At 34.7% G+C, this 22633-nt stretch overlaps 2 protein-coding genes across 2 annotated transcripts in view; one reads left to right on the top strand and one right to left on the bottom strand.

Moving 5' to 3' along the window:
• Window positions 1-3425, bottom strand: part of LOC136814750 (telomerase protein component 1-like) — a 36610-nt gene extending 33185 nt beyond the window's left edge. The window contains exons 1-3 of the mRNA XM_067071171.1: window positions 3151-3425; window positions 2122-2280; window positions 571-824 (exon numbers count right to left, since the gene is read on the bottom strand). Of these exons, the coding sequence (XP_066927272.1) occupies window positions 571-824; window positions 2122-2280; window positions 3151-3306 (569 nt within the window). The 5' untranslated portion in view covers window positions 3307-3425. The remainder of the gene's footprint in view (window positions 1-570; window positions 825-2121; window positions 2281-3150) is intronic.
• Window positions 3426-5854: 2429 nt separating this feature from the next.
• LOC136814749 (uncharacterized) lies at window positions 5855-21247 on the top strand. The gene is made up of 2 exons (XM_067071170.1): window positions 5855-7211; window positions 21071-21247. The coding sequence occupies exons 1-2, from the start codon at window positions 5970-5972 to the stop codon at window positions 21245-21247; spliced, it is 1419 nt and encodes a 472-aa protein (XP_066927271.1). The 5' UTR covers window positions 5855-5969.
• The last annotated feature ends 1386 nt before the right edge of the window (window positions 21248-22633 follow it).

Genomic DNA, 22633 nt, shown 5'->3' with positions numbered 1-22633 from the left:
AGCGTGTTGGCATTTCGTTGGCATTTGAAATGCCATTTTGAGCAAAGGAATCCCCTTTTCTGGCATTTCAAATCAAACAAAGGAACCAAAACAAAGAGAAAAAATGACATTTTTGATTTTTTAAAGTACTTGCACGTTTTTTATTCAGTTCTTTCTATAGATTGTAAAATTTGCAAGATTTGCCATAGCCTAGCCCTACGGCAAAAAAGTTTCAGTCTTAATGACTGCAGTTTTTGAGAAATTCCATGCTTTTCATTGTTTGATCTGTCAAAGTTGGACTTGAGCGAATCACCTTTTCAGTAATGACTCTAAAAAGACGATTCCTTAAATGCCATGACAGAAAATACAAGGGAAAAGCTATTAAAATCGAATCCCTCATGAGCAAATGCCAAATTACAAATGCCAGTTGGTCTAAACGCAGCCTATGTTTTTACCAATATGCGTAAATTCCCAACAGGGAATTTGTAGTTTAACAAGAGCGGTGAAGGAAAACACTATAAATCAGATTTCGCAAAGGCTCAATAAAGAGAAAAAATAATTTTCTTTTAGCAAGGGTCATGCTCTACTTACTGAGGCTGTTCAAAACCATTTTCTGGTAAATAGTTATCCTGCACCCAACCATATCGATCTGTTCGAAGTCCTAAAAACCATGGCATGTACAGGACATTGTCTCGACATTTATCAATCTGATTCAAACAAGTTTTTTGGATTTCTTCGCAATTTTTGCTCTCGTCAGCTAAAACTCCCCATCGAAGATCAACTGGTATAACTCGAATGAATTTGGAAGTTAATTTTCGATTGATGCTTGGAATAACACGTTGTACCTTTGGAAAACAGTTGTAAAACTTGTGATTTGCGAGTAAGAACTACCGTGAAAAGCACAGGTCGAAATCATATGTCGACGCTGTGCCGACCAATCCATATTCTATTCAGCGCGCAATCAACGTAGAGAAAAGTAACCATGACGACCATCCAAGATCTTTGATTAAGTTCAAAGTTGATATTTTCATTCCCGTCGTTGAAAACACAACTCAAAAATGTCATCAATGATAGAGAATCATAACATAAAGTCTGTCTATTATATCGATTCAATTAAAGTGACATTTCCATAATTAAAAGTTTAGTAATTACTATTATACATTTGGGGATAATGTAAAATATTTCTTTTGAAAGAAACTCATTTCACTTACACTTGGAGGTTTCTGGGGAATTCTTAAATAGTAAATTGCATACTGATACAGTCTGCTAGACATTAATGTGGTAATATTTGCTCTTCATCTTTGATATTTTCTACAGTGATTACATTGACACATGCGCGACTAAAATTTCTATTATTGGATACTCAGGGTAACTAAGAACGCATAGCCCAAAGCGGGTGTACCGATTCTATTGTGAGTATATTATATCATATACCTATACCTCATTAATTTGATGAAGTGGTCCTAGTGTTTATATGTCTTAAAAAAACTAACAAATGATTCGTACTAGAAGAGGTGGGTTTTTTTTTCGTTTGGAATAATAATGTTAATAGCTCCTGAAATCGTGGAGGTGTAAACTTTCATTTAGCTCGTTCAAAATTAAATCAATGTTTCTTATCGATAAATGTGCTAAAGCTTCCATGACGAGGATCTTGAGAGCCAAATTTCATTCAAATATACCAACTAGATTACATCCCCTTCTCACAAAACCACTGGGAACCCTTCTTACTGAAAAAAAATTAAAAATTATTCTCCAATTGTTTTGCTCCACTGAATAAACTAAAATAAACCCAATCGTCACTGCAAAATATTATGCTATTTTTCCATCCCCACTGAATTTACTGACTTAAAAACAAAAGAAATTAAATCCCCGGTCATAAAAATTATGGGAATATCAATCCCCATCGAGTTTCAATTCGTTATTTTTACCCCCACTGGCTGAAAAAATCCTACAGGGTCATGAGAAGAGGGTGTTAAATTAAAAGTTGATTGGTTGTATAGGAAAATAGGTTGCATAGGAAAAAACCTGAACCTGAACCTAAAACCTGAACCTGGTTCTGAACATCTGAAAAAAGCCTAGTATGAGAAGCGTTAAGATATGATCAAGATTTTCATATTTGTTCAAATTAGTTTGTTTACATACCAAGATATCTCTTTCAGAATGTGTATCAATGAAAGTGGACGAAATGAAAAGTCGGATTTCAATCCAAGTTCCAACTTGACGTTCTTTTACTTTCTCTCTCATTGCTTCGTGGTGAATCAAATTTTGAGATAACCATTCGTCCAATGAGATTTCTTCTACCTAGGAAACGTGTAGGGTTAAATTAACTAGATTTTCTTTTGCACTTGTTGACCATTAAAGCATGAGTAGAGTGGGTTTGTGAGCTGCTTAAGAAAGATTGTAAATTCTGGGTCTATGGAGTAAAAACAACAAAAGATTTCCGAAATGGGAATTTTACGATCCTTAGCGGGACGACCAATTTTGACCAAATTTCGATCTTTTAGGGGGTAAAAAGTTGAAATTTTCCTATTTTCCGACTTTTAGTGGGACTGAAATTTGATTTTTTGATTTTTACAACCCTTAGCGGGACTTTGGAAGTCCAAAGAAGGTACCCTTAAGGGCGGCACATACCGTACCTTCCATTTGCCTAAGTACCCCCCCCCCGGGTCGCAGACTTACTTACTAGTCCCCTCTAGGTTCTACGAAGAACGTTTAAAAAGACTCATCTCTTGAGTTCAGAAGGCTTTTCAGTGAAATGGTGCAAATATATAAGCATATTCATTTTTACGACCCACAGACAACTCGGAACAAGTTTGTTAAAAAATCCCGTCCAACCAGATTCCAGTCCCCTCAAGCTTCAAGGGTCGACATGTATGTTTCTTTTGAAATATATCGCTATCACACCAAAGGCTCTGCAGATTCTAAAAACGCCAATTTCTTAGAAAAATGGACAAAAATACATAAAATGGGGGAAATAAGAACAAGTTGAGAACATTTTAAGGCTTTGTGGATTCTAAAACAACCAATTCCTTTAAATAAATGGACAAAAGAAACTCACAAAAGAGTAAAAATAAAATGTAGTTAAGAACATTTCTAGCTTTAAAACTCTTAAAACTCAAAACAGTTACAAGGCTTCAAAAATTTTGGATGTTCTCCGAAAAAAACGCGTACCGGTTGATTAGCAGGAGCTGTCAATTCTTCGCCTGTTTGTTGATGATTGTTGGTGGAAGGTCCAGTGTTGGTAAATCTCCTGTCAGAAAGACTTTCTCCAGGGTTTAAAAGTGCTGACTGGGGTTTCTTCTTATTACTCGAAACAATGGAACCCATTTTTCAAGAAGAACTCGTGATTAAATATCTAATCTCTTCAATAGATGTCTATGTTAAGTATCTAACTAAATACAACATTTGAACATCAATGATTTGAAATGATTTTAAAGGACGCCATTTCATAGTACCCCCTTCCATTTGCTTAGGTGCTTACACAGCATACACGTTTTTTTTTTATAAGAACAAACTATATAAGAACATAAGGCTTCGAGGCCCAAAAATTTAAGAACATTCTAAGAACATACTAAGGCTTTGGAGACTTAAAAACATGCAATTTCTTAAGAAATTACATCAAAATGCTCAAAAAATGCTCAAAATAAGAACATTTTAAGAACATTTTTAGGCTTCAAATCCAAAAAACTAAGAACATCCGAAGGCCTCGAAAATTTTTGACGTTCTTATAAAAAAAAAACGTGTATTTTTTAACCAATGAAGCAAACCAATCTCTCTTATCCAGCGCTGTACGAGCACAAATTATGAGAGATTTTTTGTTCACTCTGCTTTGTTAGCAGCATATAAGGCCCACCTAATTTCTACGTTATAAAAAAACAAAAATATCTTTGATAAGAAAAAAGAATGTTGTAGATTCTTCGATTCTTCTTCGCAATTGCAATGTCTTAAGCCACAAAGTGTTCTTTTTTCACTTTCTGTTACTCTAAGTTACGAGTGAATCATATTAGAAATTCAAACATTGATATGAAAAAAGCCATACATTGTATCTAGGAGCTGGTTATTTTGTCTTTTATAATGTTTGATTAATTAATAAGGGGAGCAATTTATTCATAGTCTATTCATACATATCTGATATGCGTTTATTTATAAGAACTTCAAAGGCTCTGGATTTTCTTAACTTTCTAGGTTTTAAATCTTAAAATGCTCTGAGGGGGTTTTTATTTTCAGCCTTTTACCGGTATTTTTTGAGAAGTTGTATGCATCCTTCACCATCCAGTAGGATTTTTTCAGACAGTGGGGATAACAATAACGGACTGAAATTCGATGGGGATTGATATTCTCATATTTTTTATGAATGGGGGTTTCAATTCTTTTGTTTTCAAGTCAGAAAATTCAGTGGGGATGGTAAAAAAGCATTATATTTTGGCCAATTTTTTATAAGAACATCCAAAATCTTTGAAGCCTTCGGACGACTTTTTGAGTTCAAGGCTAAATTTTCTTAACATGTTCTCTTATTTTCACCATTTCCGTGTGAGTATTTTTGTCCATTTTCTTAAGAAATTAGGTGTTTTAGGGTCTGCAAAGCCTTTAAAATGTTCTTAACTTATCCTTTACATTTGGCCACCAAAAGTCTTATGTTCTTATATAAAATTATTACCTATTTTTGAAAATTGGAAATTTTAGGGTCTAAAATCTAAAAGCTGAAATATGTTGTGAACTTTGTGAATTTTGGGACCATTGCTTGGAATCTACTTCTAAAATTTGGGCCTTTTTAGATATTGTGGTTTATAGGACCCTTAGAGGGACTCTGAAGGTTCAAAGGCAAATACCCGTACCGTCCAGTGGGGAAGGGGGTTCTTTGACTTTATGTCAGTTTTCAGCACCATCATCATCTTTGCGTTTCCTTTTCTCACTACTCCACCATTTCAATAATATTTTTCACTGTCTACAACAAACGCATTTTATACGCTTATTTATAGATTTTTTCAAATATAATTTTGAGCTTTTATTACTAAATTGAAAACTGCAAAGTTTTTGCTAAATCTCCTCTCTCAAACGTCAAAGGGTCGTGATTTTCAAAAATTTTGGTAAAATTTGAGTGAAAATCGACAAAAATTTAGAGAAAAGCTTCTCTAAGGGTCCCAAAACGTCAATATTTCCTCTCTCTAAGGGTCGATTTTCGATTTTTGGCTCAAACATACCCGTCCCCTCTCAAACATAGTACCTCCCAGGAGTATACCTTTTCAGAATTTCATTTTATGAGATTTATCACTTCCGCTGATTATGAAATAAAGCTTTGGTATAACGTCTATCTTTTTTCCAATAAAACTTTTTCCCAGATCTTAACAGCGGACACTCTCGCAAAAATAATATCAAATGCATTCAACTTTCGAAAAAAATTGATATATTTCAGTCCTAGAAAAAAATATTACGGATGCTAAGGTTCGGCACTATGACCGATAGATACTCGACCATATTCTTTCTTAGTTTTGTTGAACGGTGAAAAAGAATGCGGCTATTTTATTTTAATTTTTCTTTCTTAGGTTTGAAACATGACCTTAGAAAACCATTTTAATGTAAGGGTCCGATTTCGACGGCCTAATCTTCGTCTTTGAATCGAGTATCCCCACCCCCTCTCCCGAGTATTCACTATGCGTGAAACTTGAAAACGAAACTTGAAATTCGTGCCTGATTCTTGTCAAAACAAATACTAAGAAACAAAATGTTCAGAAATCCTTTCTTTCCTTTTTCTCCAACGATAAAGGTCAAATTTTTTCGTTGTCTACAAAAATGAAATGACGTCAGTGATATCAATAACAAAATTTATTCCTGCCTGATGCCAGAAGAGTTATAAACTGACATTGCCCATCGAACATGCCCAATCAAGTATTTCTTAGAAAGAGACTTTGAAAAAAAGTATATAAATAGGCCTTGCGTTTAAAAGCAATAAATCTATACCAGGGTGTTTAGCAAAGCAAAAAGACAACTACATGATGAATCCTACCAAGGCTACTAATACAACGGCTTTTCCGTTTGATACAAGCGTGAATGAGAAGCTAGCAACTATCTTTTCATCTATCTCTTTAGTTATGATAGGTATCCTAATGGTTATTGCTTGTTGTTACTGTCGTATCGAGAAAATTTCATGTTTGAATCTTCAACGTACCGGAATAATCTTCATTTCGATCGGTTTAACATCATTCTGGGGAACCATACTCTATCAAAGTGATGATGTTTACTTTACTTGTATCATTATTCTACTATCAGTATCAATAATTTTCACAATTATCGGACATTGGTCATATTTTGAGGAACCGGAACCAACGGAGAATGAAGAAAATTTTGACGAATTGCCGGAACCAACGGAGAATGAAGAAAATAACTCAGAAGGTTGTTTAAGCTGTAAAGAATGCTGTTCCTGTATGAAAAGCATAAAGAGCAGCATACTTTCGTGCTTAAATTGTTGCTGTATTACAAGAAAAATTGTAACCTTCTTGTCTTTACCAGAACTGCCTGAAACTAAAGAGAACAGTTCATATATATTACCATTGCGCTTAATAACTTTCACTGTTTGTGGGATGGAGATTGTTTACATTGTTGCCGCCAGCAAAGAAGGAGAATGGAAGGATATTGTGCTTTTCACATCAGCTATAATGCAGAAATTGGTTCAAATCATTTTTTACCATTATCGATTGAATCGTATGAAGGTCAAAACAGACCCAAACAGACTTCGAGGTGCATCATGGTACTGCAAAATAATATCCTTGATCAATTTTATCTTCTGGATAGAGTCAATGAAAGTAACATATGATCGACAACATGAAAAAAGTGTTGAAGAAATATTGAAGCGCGCCCACGGTTTTTTTGCAGGAGTCTATACCAGTCTGGTTGTAGATTACAGACTTATCTTTTGTACTTTATTCCTGGAACACGCTTCCAAAATCGATAAATCAATAACATTGGACAAAAAAGACTTACCAAATACTCTGCACGGCATTGAAAAGGATCCAATAAAATTTGTTTGTCCATCAGAAGGAGATTTCAAGACATTTACTTATAAGAAGAGAGCATGCAAAGTTGTTGGTTTTTTTTGTGGTTTGATCATTGTACTTATACAAACTATAAATGCTCTGCATTACCACGACAAAATCAAAATCGGCCTTGAGGGAAATCTCACAGGAATGTTAGCAGCTTTTGCACTTTTAGGTGCTAGTGGTTTCCTATGGAAAAAGGTAATTTGAATTCAATTTTAAGCATTTTGCTTTTTGTTTAATTCTAATCGTTATCCTATCAAAGTACAGTTGACTCTCTCTAATTCGATCTTCAAGGGTCCAAAAACTTTATTATGGAATTGGAGAAAGATTCAAATTGCAGAGAGTAATTTAAACCTCTTTCCAGCCTGTACATAATTACAGAAAGATTCGAATAATAGAGATTCGAATTAGAATGAGTCAAGCTGTAGATTAACTGGTTCGTTTTACCATGAACATATAAACGACTGGACATCTATCTTTTATTGTCTCTTTGAAGCGAGCTTCGTTGCCGCCTGTATTTCAAAATTGGTATGAAAAATCCGACAATATTCCGTCATAATTTTATTTCTTTGAATTATTTAGGTAAAAGGATTGATAGAGCTTGAACATTACTCCTAATGTACAAAAAAATTATTTTCGGATTTTTTCACAAGTTTGTAATATATTTTATCAACATTTTCAACTCTAAAATGCAGAATTTCAACTGCGTGTATACTTTTGAATCCCTTTTGTCACTCCAATAACTTTTTTTATGACTTGAAAAAAATAGCTTGCCAAAGTTTAGAGCCTGTGTCATAAGAATATCGAAATTAGAATGCGACACTCTCTAAAATTATTAGACACTTTTAAGTCAAAATTTAGAAATATTAGTCGGAGTTTTGACAAGCTGACGATGATTTTGCCTCTGTTATCTTTGTTATGATATAGATAAAAGACTTGAGAAGAGTAGAACAACAGAGACTTTTGTCGAAGTTTTGACGTTGTTAGCAAGGTACTCCCAAGTGGTATATCATCAAAATCTATTGTTTCATTTTATGCTTTTAACGAGGCGGCAACGAAGCTAGCAGCCTTTTCTACAAAAAGACAAAGGAGATGGATGTCCAGTCGTTTATATGTTCATGGTTTTACTCACCTTTTGACCACGTGATCAAATAATTTTGACACAGGCTATTGAATTCTTCCAAAAGATGTCCCAAAATCACTTTTGAAAGTTCTTTTGAGGTACTCTTTAAGACAAACGCTAGATTTTCCAAGAAGGGTTTTTTTCTCGAGCATTAAGTTTTTAGCAGAATGATTTCGCAAAAACTGCTAAAGTTTCTTTCATGAGAATTTCTTCACTTAAAAGTATATACTGCTTCTTTCTATTAAAGATTTACTCGTCAAAGGAAGTTGCTTTTAAAAAAGCAAATCAAATAAAATTTGGTATTGATTATTTGATGGTTATGATGGGCGTGGTTGGCTGTTTATATCAATTTAGCAATATTGTAGTGATTTCAATTTGGGCACAAAATTCAAAAGCTGCTGACGACAACATGTTTAAACACTTAGCATGGGCAGATGTAAAAACGGGATTTTTCATAATTGCTTTCGTAACTCAAATTGTTTCATTCGTCACAGTTAACATGACTTATACCAAAAGTGAATTATTCAAGAAAAATCTAGCCCCACATTTTTTAATCCCATTTATACTTTGTTGCACCCTGGCCATTCTTTGCAATCTTATCATTTCTGAATATACACATCACATCGCAGATTTGGCAGAAGAAGCAAATCTAGCTATGATTATGAAATTGTTACGCGTGGTTGGTTCACCTATGGGAATGGCGTTTACAGGGCACGTAGTTGTTCATTTTTGGACTATGTTCCGGAAGATGTGCAAATACAAATATGTTGCTGAAGAAGGAACTAACGGAAACCAGAATCAAAGTCGTATTGACATAGAGGAAGACAGCGAAAGTGATACAAACCAAATACCGTTATCAGAGCCCCTCCTAAAATCCAAAAAAAACTAATAAAGATCTGGGACGTTTATTCTAAGTAATACTACCAGAAACATTTTCATAAATTTTACTAAATTCTTCTTTACTAAACGCCTGTGCCACAGACCCGGTGGAAATCCATACTACTGGGAAACTTGCCGAGAATTTGATGGAAAGAGTTGCACTCCAAATCCATCTCTATTACATGTTTTAGGCTTGTAACAGTAGAATATCTATTCCGATTGAGATTTTGATAAAAAAATTTATCCCCATACTGTGAGAAAAAGTTCCACCCGGTCAGTGAGACAGGGGTGTTCTACTCTCTGACTTCACAGTGTAAATAGTAGTGGTTCGTGATAGACGCTTTTTTTATATAAGAATTGTGTTTTTTCAATTCATGATGGATATTGTTAACTTTTTGGGGAGAATCATATTGAAATATTCTTACTGTATTCTTACTGCATATTTGTGAAATCTTTTAGCATTGCTGGGGGATAATTTAGAATTTACAGATAAAATTCTCTAGAAATTGGTATTCTTAGGTTCAGTTACCAAATTCCACAATGATGTTATTCTTAGAATATTCTTAATTTTTTTGCATGTTTTTATAAAGTATATTCTTATAAAAAAGAATGTGATATTTTAAAATAGGGGTAAATGTATATATAGTGAGATGCAATATAAATTTTGGGGTTAGACCATGGCCAAATATTGACGTTGCCCACTATGGTTGGGTAACGGAGAAAATTTTTGAATTTTGAGGGTTTGAAAGTATTTCAGGACTCATTTCGAGTCAATTTAAAAACAATTCATGGAAAAATAACTGAAAGTTTTTAAAATATAGCCTTTTGGAACTTTCTCATTTCTCTAACTCAACAAAAAGTCATTATCCCTTCGTTAATTCTATCTGAAACACCCCTGTGTCACAGACCTACTGGGACCCCATGCCCACTGGAAAATTTGGAAAAAATTTCTATCCCCACTGAGGAAGAAAGTTCCAATGGGGCTGTGAGACAGGGGTGTTTGGAGCATAAAGTGACTACTTCAAAAAAGAAACAAACTTTAAGACAAAGAATTGCTTTCGCATTTTAATGCTAATTGGCATGGGCTAACCTAAAAAGAAATTTGAAAGGCAAATCTTTCGAAGCTAAAATAGAAAACGGATGTTCGACTAGGGTTTTGCAAAAGAGGATAACTATTAGATCTTTTAAGATGCTTTTTATATCAATTTATTATCGAATCAAAGTTTAAAATTTCAACTTAATCAGGTTAGAAATGTACAAATCTTTATCATTTATCAAGTTACTTCTCATAAAAATGTGTACCTCCTTACTAAGCATGGGTTACTGAATTTTTCTAATTTTCCGACAAATACTTCCTTATCTAATTATTTTAGTAATTATTTGACGAACGTTTATGTATATTATAATCAACACTAATCCGACTATCATTTAACTTTTTTCCCATGGTACCTTTTGCAGAAGATATCTCAGTGTCGACATTCGAAAAAGAAATGTGCTTCAAAATAATAACACCTTATACTTAAGTTTCATTTCAATGTGAGCAACTCTTAGTGAAAACTTAGGAGTAGAAATTGTATTTTGTAAGAAAATTAAAGGTCAATTTAAATTTTACATATCCATGTTTGTAGACACCAGGTACTGCAAAGGTGAGGATAAAATAATTGTTTATATTAAGTAAATTTTGTAAGTGTTTTAATTATTTTTAATCTTACATTTCTTGAAGTGCTGTCGGCACGCTATTTTAGATCTTTATTTCTTTTTCATATTAATACATATTATCAATTATTATATACCTTTAGGTAAAAACAGCCATTGAATAATTCCTGATATACCATGGTAGAATTTTTTTTGATTTAGGCTTCAAAGTTTAATCATTTGTGTCACTCTTGTTGTTTATCAAAGAAATTTATTTAAATAAATCTATTGTCAATTTCATTAACAAATTTTTATGACTCAAAGTAATTAAAAAATAATAAAAAAAAAAAACATTCGAACGTTCGATTATGGGAGTGTTTTATATGAACCCAGCTATTGACGTAATTAATGCTTTGTTTTCATGTACAAATTTTATAACTTAAAGTAATTGAAAAAAATCATTAAAAAAGAAAAATATTAGAACGTTCAAAACATTCGAGTATTTTTGTGAATCGTTTGACTATTAACATAAATCATATTTTGTTTTTGTCCTAGAACATATATCTAATAGGTTTTCATTGGTTATTGGATTTGTTTTGTGATGTATATTCAATACATCACCTCAGGGTAATATATCTTTTAAAAACCAACTTTTACCTATTGAATATCTGCTTAATATATTTCACGTATTAATATATTCGATTCATTAATTTCATTCCAATAGCGCGCCGCGTCGCATACGTTATAATCATTTCACCTTAAATTTGTATGAGTCTCAATCCCATAGTTCATTTCGTTATTATTTAAAAACCGTAAAAGTTGTAACCTTCTTTTTATATATTGAAAGTTTTTAACGTGCAAGAGCTAACGCAAACTAGTTTGGAGCTGCATAGCGTATGAACGTATAAATTTGTGCAAATTTGTTTCTAAGATTCACCGTGGTACACTATTGCAGCAGACTTAAAGCGTCCCAAAAAAAGAATAAGTTCCACAAATAGCGTGATAAGTGGGAACAGAAATATTACAAACTTGAGAGGCCTTCGTATTCAAACATCGTCCCACTGTGACTGTGACAAAACTAAACCAATTAAACCTCCCCTTCTCGTTTCACAAATACACTCTTTTCTTTATAAGAACCAATAATTTTTAAGGAGGTTCGGTTGGTCTTAATCTTTTGGAACTTTGATCTTTATATATCTTGTTTTATTTCTAGGGCAAAACCAGGCAAAACTGTTGTTTTTTAAATTTAATAGCCTATTTTTAATAACTTGACCCTTAATTTGCTTAAAATTTGGCAATTCCAAGACTCATCATTGTTTTTAGAGCATTTTTATTTTTTGGCAATTTTGTGCCTCATTCGTCTCATAAAAATAGTGTAGACATATCTCTTTATTTCATTGTCCACTTCAAAAAGGAATAAGATGGCACTCAAACAAGTTATAACAGCAATATGTCTCGAGATCTTGAGTGACATTTTGGCTTTGACCATCCATATTGTGGTGAACAATATTTGCAATTCGAAGAAAAATGTCTTTTTCGATTGCTTTGACCCATCAGGGATATGTAATAGCGAATCAGAATGAAGGACAAAAATTCCTTGGCAGATTGCTTCTTTGTCTTTTTGCGAAGCGAATGTACATGAGCGAAGCAGTTTTGCTATCGTGTGTGCGTACCTTTAACTTTCCATTCTTTCAACCATCTATAAGGCAGGAGATGGGAAAAACGTTTCGAATCTCCGAGTTGCGCGATACCAAAATATAAAGGAGATAAAATACAAAGGATATTCAGCAAAATAGTAACTCAAATTACCTCCGTCATATTAAATTTGATGTATACGTCAGAATGATACGAAGAACGAGTCAACCCTCCGTGACCCGTGACGTCAATATTTAGGAGATAACAAGCGTGGAGAATATCCCGGGAAATGATAAAACAAATTACCTCCGTTATAGTAAATTATTATATTTGAATTTATATCAAAACGAAAGTGATGCCATTATGCTCCCTATCCTGTTTGACGTCACGGCGATAGAGATATCTTGACACTGATTGGTTCTACAGATTCGTTGTCATGGTTTCAGTTTATCATCAAAATGGTTATTCTCTTTTTTTTCCTCCGAATTTGGCTGAATCGCAATTGGTTGCTTGGCTGTTTTTTTGAATTTTTATTGAGTCATTACTTTCTGTTATCATCATTACAATTTACTATAATTTGTCCTGTTTTTCTTGGCTTCGATCCTTGATTGGCATCGTTCTTTTTTGGTTTCGACTTTCATTTCAATCAAATCGACAGCAGTTATTGTACTTGTTTATTGTTTGGTTGGTCTTCAGATCAGGGAAGTCAATTTTAAAATTTATTGTGCTACAAATTACTTCTCATTTTTTACATTTGGTCTTCGAGTATATCCTCCTTGCTTGCCCTTCTGTTTAAAAGATACCGTATATTGAAGCAACTTTTGTTTGCCATTCAACCAAATTAAATATTTTTTGCTAGCCGTGTTACTGTATGTACTGCAAAATTGATTATTTTAATAATATGTCAGCTTCTCCAGACAGGATTTTTCCAACAGGGCTTACCAATTTTGGTCGAAATGTGTGTTTTTTCAATTCTGTTATTCAAGCATTGTATTCAGTTTATGCCTTTCGGAAGTTTGTTTGTCAATATGAAAATAGTGCTGAAAATGATCCAGTTATAAATGTGATGAAACACTTATTTGTTTCTATGACGTTCTCTGATACCCCATTAGAAACATACCCATTATTGCCATATTTTGAACTGCCAGGTTATGAACATGCAAGATTGAAATTCTTGGTATCATTCTTAAGGACCCTGCCGATGCACCGGACTGTCCGGTGTATTTGTCTGGTGGCAAAAACTAACCTTTCGTTACACCGGACGCAATAAGTCCGGTGTCAGTCCGGTGTTGCATAGGGAATTTTGGGCGCCGGACATTTATGAAACAAAACATTAAGAAACGTTGGACGCACCGGACTGGTCATGTCCGGTGTTTTGATTGTCCAGTGGAAAAAAATATCCTTCTCCGACACCAGACATCCGACTTTCTTAAGTCCGGTGTAGAGATTGTCCAGTAGTAAAAAAAATTATCATTATAAACCGGACTTTCGGGTGTACGGTGTTCGTTAAGTCCGGTGCGTCGGCAGGGTCCTCATTCTTATCAAACAAGTTCATCCATCAAACTAGAAGTTCAGTAAACATTACAATCCATTCAATTATAAAAAAAGCAGCCAAATTATAAGCAATTTTACACAACACATGAAACGCATGCAAACTTCCTCGTAACTTTCTCGTGTCCATCATTAAAATTTTACAACTTTATTAGGCAATTACGCTTCAAGTCACGTGATAAAAATAATTTGCGCGCTTAGTCGACCTGGTTTCCCCGTCCTTATTGTTTATTGCAAGCATGCGCTCTAGGCGCTAAGAGTCTGCGTTAAACTTCTAGGCGCCGCACCTAGCACACGTGTCAGGTCCCTTTTCAAATTCATAAGGAAACCGGGTTCTTTTAATTATTTTCGGTTCACTGTAAAAAGGTCTACTAAAAAATTCCTCGCGTGCAAAATGTTGTTGTGATTTGGGCATCTTCGTTGAAAGCATGATAATTAGTTTTTTAGTGACTACATTGTTAAAGTTTTCTTTTCGAAAAAACCCACTTCACGTTTCTTACATTTCAACAATCTATGACGTGATAGGGAGAGTACAATTTAGTGATTGATTGATAACTTTGGTATGTATTTGTTTATGTTTGATTTTTTATTTCGAAGACCAGCCTACAGCTATGTCGAAATTAGAAGACGCATGCCGATCCCGATTAGACGTTTTGTCTCATATGGAAAACTTTTGTTGTCGCCTTGAAGTTTTCATCCGCATACGTTTTTTTTCCCTTTGGGCATTCTTTCAGATTACAAAAATGTTTCCCAAAAGATTTTTTTCCCTCCTTGCAATTTGTTGGAAATTATATCCTTATTTAACATTATTAGTTATGTGCAAAATGACTCTTTTTTAAAATTATGAAATTTTCCTTGGTTCATTTTATGATATCCTCCTTTTTTGTAAAGGTGAAGCGTGACGCTACAGATCAAATCTGTGTTTTGACTGGACTCACCACCTTATGATTATAAGGGTACAGTTTGTTTTATTTATAAATTCAAAATGCCCTGAGTTTGTTAGTGTTTTCATCTTACAGTACTTCTTATATTGTTTTTTCTTTAAACTTTTTGCTATTTATTTTAGAAAATGAAAAATAGAACGGTTGAAGCTTCATTTTTCATCAATGAGAGATAATACTACACTGACTACAGATGTCATTTTTATAGAGAGGGACTATAAAAAATTTGCAAATGATAGGATATTCGGAAAGACTAGAGCGAATGTAAAGGAAAACTGCAAAAATGTTGTTGAATATACAGTGTTTGTGTGTCTAAAATGTTTTGCTTGCAACTTGCGAATTGAGGGAGGCTCTGGATCGCTTCGCAACTTTTATACATATACGGCTTGTTGCGAAGCGAATATACATGAGCGAAGCAGTTTTGCTATCTTGTATATGTACCTTTGAATCTCACCTACGCTGGGGAGTGCAAATGAAAAATTACTATATATATCCAATCTTTCAAACGCAGAAATGATTGAGAAAGCCGTCCGCCCTTCCTTAGATCAAACCTAGAATCGCGGCGGAGAGACCTGGAATTACGGATGGTTAAATTCGTTTTTTTTCAAAAAGTGTCGCCTCATGCGTTTAGATATACCAATTCTTAAAAGCTACGAAGATAATACACGTGGTTACCGGTACTAGATAAGCCTTGTTTTTATCTCCTTACGATTTAAATTAGGAAATCTAAAGAAGAGATCGGAAAATCAGCGCGGGCTGGAAGCGTTCAAGAAGCGTTCAAAACCACAAATGACGCTCATTTTTCAAGAAGTCATTGCATTGACTCGATCAAAGATTTTCGAACTTTTCCAAATTCGAATATTGACACTGTCTGTGAAAAAAAATTTAAAAACAACAAACAATATGTAACATTGTTGCTTTGAAAAAAGACATTGGTGTTTTGAAAAGAGGTCGTGCTGATTGTTGAAAAGAAACGAAGAAAGCAGCTGAACTTGCGGAACGAGAAAAAAGAAGATGGAATTTTTATTTTTTCATCAACAGGCAAGGCTCAACAGAGTTGTATCTTCATTGCAAGAAGAGGATCTAAGCAGAAAAAATGAACTGTATACATATGGTGGGAAAACCATTCCTTTTGGTTTAGATTGAATCTTGCTTTGGACTTGGTAGTATGTTGAAGTGAGCATCACTGGACTCTTCCTATCTTTTGAAATGTTAGGAACAAAAATATTTTGCGATTTAGGATATGGCTAACCTGGAAGAATTTATTCCTCCCCTTATTCAGTGGAAGGAGGATTGGAGTGGAAGGAGCCTGACCGACCCTCGATGATGTGGACTCTGTGTGGTTGTTGTTTATTGTTTATGAATACGCATCGCATCGGTGGTCAGAGAAATATCACATTGACATCTGATTGTATTATAAACCATTTTATTGTTGTTTTAAATTCATGTGCTACAGCCGAGAAAAAAGTCACAGATTTTTTACTTTTTATGTGAAGAGTTTGCTCCTGTTTGTCAACAACTCAAGGGTAAAAGACTGCCAAGTAATTGTCTCCAGCAAACTTAAGATAAGAGCCTTTAGATTTCCCAACTTTGAAAAAATCCAGCCAGTAAAATTTAGAGATTTTACTATCGTTGAAGAATTCTTTCTAAATCTCAGTTTTTTTATCTGATTTTTCTCTATTTTCATCTCAGGATTTTACAGCGCTAATAGTTTTGATACTTTAGAACTTTGTTAAATTTTTCAGAATTTATGATGCAATGATACAATATTCCTAATATATAGTTATTGAATTTTGAAATTGCATAAGTCAACTAATTACTATTAAATTCTAGTCTTGAAATCCTCTGTATTTCACATCCCTGTCTCAATAAACCGGGTGATGTTTAAAGTTTGTTTAATTTTTTTTTTTGATTCTCTGGGCTCTTTACAAGGGAAAACCTTTTGAAGAGACTAGAGGGGTATTTTCCCTCCGGGAACGAAATTTATGCCAAGTTTTTCAGCGGGTCTGTGACACAGGGGTGTTTATGTTAGTTAGGTGTTTTTTAAAGGGGTTATCAGAAAATTGCAATTCGGGAAAAAAGTTTTTGAATGTTATATTTTTATTCGAACGTTCGAAATTTAAAGTTAGAAAGATTCGAAAGTTCGATTTTGAGCGCAAAGAATTCGAAACCGGAAGTAAAACAAGTCTAAAACAAAAACTAAGAAATAAAAATACTCAAGGCTTAGGGCGGACAAATGGTTATTGAACTTTTCACAACGAGTCATGAAATAATCCTCAAAGAAGTAAGTTAGTAAGTAAGTTTGTACGCCTGAAGTGTTTGAGTACATTTCCAAAGAGGCTCGGTCCTCCTGGACCTGAGCAATTGGCGGGGTTTCGCGGGGTTTATAAATTTACGAATTGATTATAAATCAGGAGCAGCCGGCGGAGAGATTTTTTATAAATATGTGTTCTTATCTTCTCGGAGACCATATGTTATGATCTTTCAATTTTGTATTCAAATGATATCTTCTGATTTCTAGGAAACCTTAATCGCACTATTTGTCTCCCTAAACTTATCATTATTTTATGGTTTGATGTGTTAAAAACAGTTTGCCAAGATAAACTTGTAGGATATTTGTTTTTCTCCACGAAAGAAGTGTTTCTAGGGTTACTAGGCAACAAGATTACATCAATATTCTCTTGATTATACCTCTGTCTCCTTAAAAGATGTGTTCTGAAGGTTTCTAGGGTTACCTAGATAACAAGAAGACGTTGGATGACCTGAATTATACCCCTGTCTCGTCAGAACACACAATTATTTCCTTTTGAAGGGGAACACATAATGGGGCTCTTGTTTACACAATTTTTTATAAGACAACATTCACACACTACGGCTCCGGACGTTCAATAAAAGAATAATTTCCTCAAATAGCTTGAAGAGTGGGAACAGAAATATTACACACTTGAGAAGCCTTCCTATTCAAACATCGTCCAAGCCTCCCCTTCTGATTATCGCAACTACACTCTTTTCTTTATAAGAACCAATATTTTTAAGGAGGTTCTGGATTTTTTGGACATTGAGCTTTATATCCAAAAACCAGGATATAACCAGGCAAAACTGTTGTTTTTTAGATTTAATAGCCTATTTTTAATAATTTGACCCTCAATTTGCTTAAAATTTGGCAATTCCAAGACTCAGCATTGTTCTTAAACCATTCTCATTTTTTGGAAATTTTGTGCCTTATTCGTCACATAAAAATAGTGTAGACATATCTTTTTATTTTTTCCACTTCAAAGGAATAAGATGGCACTCAAACAAGTTATAACAGCAATCTGTCTCGAGATCTTGAGTGACATTTTGGCTTTGACCATCCATATTGTGATGAACAAACATTTGCAATTCGAAGAAAAATGTCTTTTTGATTGCATTGACCCATCAGGGATATGTGATAGCGAAGCTGAATGAAGGACTAGAATTCCTTGGCGGATTGCTTCTTTGTCTTTTCTTTGTTTGTTCATAATAGAAATCCATCTCTGTACCCTTGAGTGTTCTGTTTTTATAAGAAATATGAAGCAGACAAAGTATTCATGCAGTACGTCTGCACATTTTTTGCTATAATGTTCCCGCTTTTCATCAAAATAATATTTGCAGAAGATACCCCAAAAGCTTTCGTGTAAATGAAATCTAATTTTATCAGCATGTGTAATGAAATTGAGATGCTTTCATGATTCCTCTTTAAAAATGTCAGATGTAAATATTTTGACAAATATTGTTTCAATTGAATTGGAATTTTTTCCATAACCACCAGACATACCGACTCGCTATCTGAAAATGTCAGTTAGAAAGTGAGGCACCCCGCGGTGTAGCGCGGTATTTCGAATGAAAAAAGTGCTATTTATAATCTTACAGAAGAAATTTCTTATACATAGCTTTTACTAATGAAAACAATGTTTCTCATTTTTTTAAATTGTCTTTCGCCAATGTTTTACAGACTCTCTTGATAATTAAAAGCTTTTAATCGTAAAGGATAAATGAAAAGCAGCAGAATCATTGGCTAAGAGGAAATTTCACGAGTTTTTAATTAAAAAAGTTAAATTTCATATAAAATTTTAATGTCAGGGTACAGAGATGGAACATGGCTTTTTCAAATGTGCGTTATCACAGCTCCGCTATTACATATCCCTGATCAGATGGAACAAATCAAAAGTAGATATTTCTTTATTAAGTTTTATTAAAATTTTTGAATAAAATTGAAAACACAAATTTTGAATCAGATTGTCTATTTTGATAATATTGAATTACCAAAAAAATTAAGTTTGGAAACAAAAATCTAAAACAAAATATAAAAAAACCCTGGTATATTAGCCGTGGCATATCAGGAATTATTCAATGCTCTTTTTGCCTACAGGTATAAATTAGTAAGCAGTATAACAGAGCAGATTTGGTGTTGTCAAATTCAAAATTGATATTTGATAATTATTCTCTCTAATTATTTCTCAATGAAAATAAAGATAACAATATTGAGTTATTCGGACAAAAGGACTAAAGGTAAACTACGAAAAGGAAAATTTATTTATAATAAAATTACTAAGAAAATAAAAATAAACCAGCTGCGCTGGAAGGTCAGCCCAATAAGCTTAAAACGATTAGAAGGAAGTACAATCAAGAAACCTAATTCGTTGTTAAAGTCAAAGAGGTTGAAAAGCTTACTTACGTACTAGGTTTACGAGGTGACGGGTGTCCGAGCCGAAAGTCGACCCTTTGAGAGACAAAATTTTGATGATTTTGGGACCCTTTGAGAGACTTTCCTAAAATTTTGGTAGATTTTTTCCAAATTTCGGTTTGATTTTCACCAAATTTTGGTCAAAACTTCTGGAAATCGTGTCCTTTTTCGTGATTTTGGGACCCTTTTAGAGACTAACTTATGAATTTTTACCCCTCTGAGAGACTTTTGAGGCCTGAAAAAAGGTGGCCTTATGGTTCGCATCCATTTTGCCTAAGTAAACCCCCCGGGAAATTTCACCTAAATCTGTTCGTTAGAATGTCTTAAACCTGTTCGTTATTCGACGACAAAATTCCAAGGTGGGGTTTGAAAGAGTCACAGTTGGTGAAAGGGTCCACCAACAAATTTTCTCCCTACCCTTATCTAACTCCTACTCTCACGTTCCCTGCGTGATGTCGTTCCAGTCTGATTGACTGACTGGCATGCAAGCGTCTATCCCCAGATGATCGCCTTTCAACCACAGATCTGTAAAGCCCAAAAAGCTAGATAGGCAACTTTAAGCCGCTTTAAGCTTTCTCCAGCACAAAAGAATTTTAAATGTTGTGCCGATGGATAGGATCTAGCATTTTAATTAATAACCAATCAATGAACCAAGTCAATTTCAATAAAGCATCCACAATCGAAATTCGTCTATTCGGAAACGATCTCCTGGTCTTCTCCTGTATCTATCGCTCCCTTACGAACAATGACACGTCAGCTGAAAATAACAACAAGTTGAATCATCTAATCAAAGATATCGCATCAAACAACAAATACTCTCATAAATGCTTTGTCGGGGACTTTAACTTCCCAACAATCAATTGGAAAAATTGGACGACGCCACATCTCGAGGAAAGTAAAGAAGAAAAATTTCTTGATGCCCTTCGCGACTCCTTTCTCCACCTCCACTAAACGAACCAACCAGATGCCGTGGAACTGACGACCCATCTCATTCTAACAGGTGAAACTAACCAAGCTCTATGTCTAGAGTATCTCAGTCCTTTGTGTTTAAGCGATCATAGTTGCTTGACCTTCACTATCAAATGTGATGCTGTATTGAAACCTAAATCAGAAAGATACAAGTACGAGGACGCAGACTTTGAAGCAATGAAACAAGATCTAAACTCTGATGATTGGTACAAGCAATTCCCCGAGATGGCTAATTCTAAGTCAACCGAGGAGCTTTGGCAGCTTTTCCGAAAGAAGATTTGTACCCATAAAGATCATTGGTGGTCAAAACTGGAAGAAGAAAGGTAAAATACCTATTGGAGTTCAACTTCGGAAAGAAATAGCAGAGAAGAGACGCCTCCATCTGAAATGGATGAAATCATCGCCCGAAGAAAAAGAATACAATCGAGCAAAATACACCCCTGTAAGAAACAGAGTGAACAAATTGACGAGACAAGCTCACATGAACTACGAACAAAGAATTTGTGATAACGCAAGTACCAAACCGAAGATCTTCTGGTCACATGTGCGTAACAAGGTCAAATCTTCTAGTACAGTTTCATCACTACTTGAATCACCAAATGTCAAAACCTCGTTATAGCATGAAGATCACGAAAAAGCCAATATACTTCAACGACAGTTCTGCAGTGTATTCATAAAAGAAGCAGTAGGTGAGCTTCCTGCATTTGAAAAGAGAACTGATTCATCCATCGGAGATATTCATATCTCTGAGGAGATGGTACAGAATCAATTGAAAGAGCTCAACCATAATAAGTAATTCGGTCCAGACGAAATACACCCTAGGATACTAGCAGAATTATCTGACTATCTGTCTCTACCCTTGGCTGTAATCATGAACAAATCTTTAGTTGAAGGCTCATTACCACAAGATTGGAAGGTGGCACATGTCACACCTATCTACAAAAACGAGGGACCTCAGAATTTGGCAGTCAATTATCGACCTGTTAGTTTGACATCGGTAGTGTGCAAATTAATGGAATCAATACTGAGGAAACACATCATGAAGCACCTTTCTGATCATAATCTTTTATCGAACAAACAATATGGCTTCATCAACAACCGTTCAACCGTGACACTGCTTTTGTACTATCTGGATAAATGTTATGAGAGCATCTCTAAAGGAAACGTTGTTGATAGTATCTACTTCAATTTTGCTAAGGCTTTCGACACTGTACCCCACCGTCGACTATGCAAGAAACTGCATATGGCAGCATATGGCATCAACGGTTCAATCTTAAAATGGATAACGTCATTTCTAACAGGTTGAACACAATCAGTAAAAGTGAACCAGTCCTTCTCGACTACAGACCCTGTAGTGAGTGGTATTCCACAGGGTAGTGTACTGGGACCAATACTGTTCGTGCTCTACATCAATGATCTTCCTGAAAAGGTCATCTCATTGATCCTACTGTTTGCTGATGATACCAAAATCTTCAAAGAAGTCAACTGCATCGAAGACTCTGTTTCCCTTCAGAATGATACAGACACACTTGTAGAATGGTCGAAAGACTGGCTATTACTATTCCATCCTGAAAAGTGTCACGTTCTGACGCTAGGAAAGTTTGGAAACATCGAACATCCTCATCCATATTCCCTAGATGGACGCCAATTGGAAAACGTCTTTGAAGAAAAAGATCTTGGAATCCTCATTGACTCAGAACTTACATTTGAAGAACACTTTGCAAAGCAAGTCAAAAAAGCAAACGCGATACTTGGCATAATCAATCGAGGATTTGTAAACATGAGTACAAGTACATTTAAAACATTGTATTGTACGTTTGTTCGCCCGCATCTGGAGTACGCTCAGTCAGTATGGTCTCCGTTTCTACGTAAACACGTAAATCTGATTGAAGGAGTACAAAGACGGGCAACAAAACTTGTTCAAAAATGTCGTAATATGTCTTATGAAGAACGATTGCGTGAATTAGATCTTCCTACGCTCGAGTTTAGAAAACACTTTTGTGACATGGTCCAACTTTACAAGCACATCAAATATTACGAAAAAGATACCATCCCAAACAAGATAGCCCGTCGAACGCGACCAAACAGAAGGCACAACTTTGAGACGATTCCAAACTTTGGAAGCGATGGAATCCGTGGTGTACAAACGAATTCCTTCTTTTATCGAACTATACCAACCTGG

Source organism: Clytia hemisphaerica, unplaced genomic scaffold (genome assembly GCF_902728285.1).
Source record: "Clytia hemisphaerica strain Z4C2 unplaced genomic scaffold, Clytia hemisphaerica genome assembly, whole genome shotgun sequence".
Classification (NCBI taxonomy): Eukaryota; Metazoa; Cnidaria; class Hydrozoa; order Leptothecata; family Clytiidae; genus Clytia; species Clytia hemisphaerica.
Note: the sequence above shows the minus strand (reverse complement) of the source record. Positions and strands in the feature narration are given on the sequence as shown.

Excerpts from the sequence above, each read along its gene's own strand:
- LOC136814749 (XM_067071170.1), top strand. The coding sequence starts at position 5,970 with ATGATGAATCCTACCAAGGCTACTAATACAACGGCTTTTCCGTTTGAT. Across the intron at positions 7,212-21,070 it reads GTGGTTTCCTATGGAAAAAG|CATGAAGATCACGAAAAAGC; the intron begins GTAATTTGAATT and ends ACCTCGTTATAG.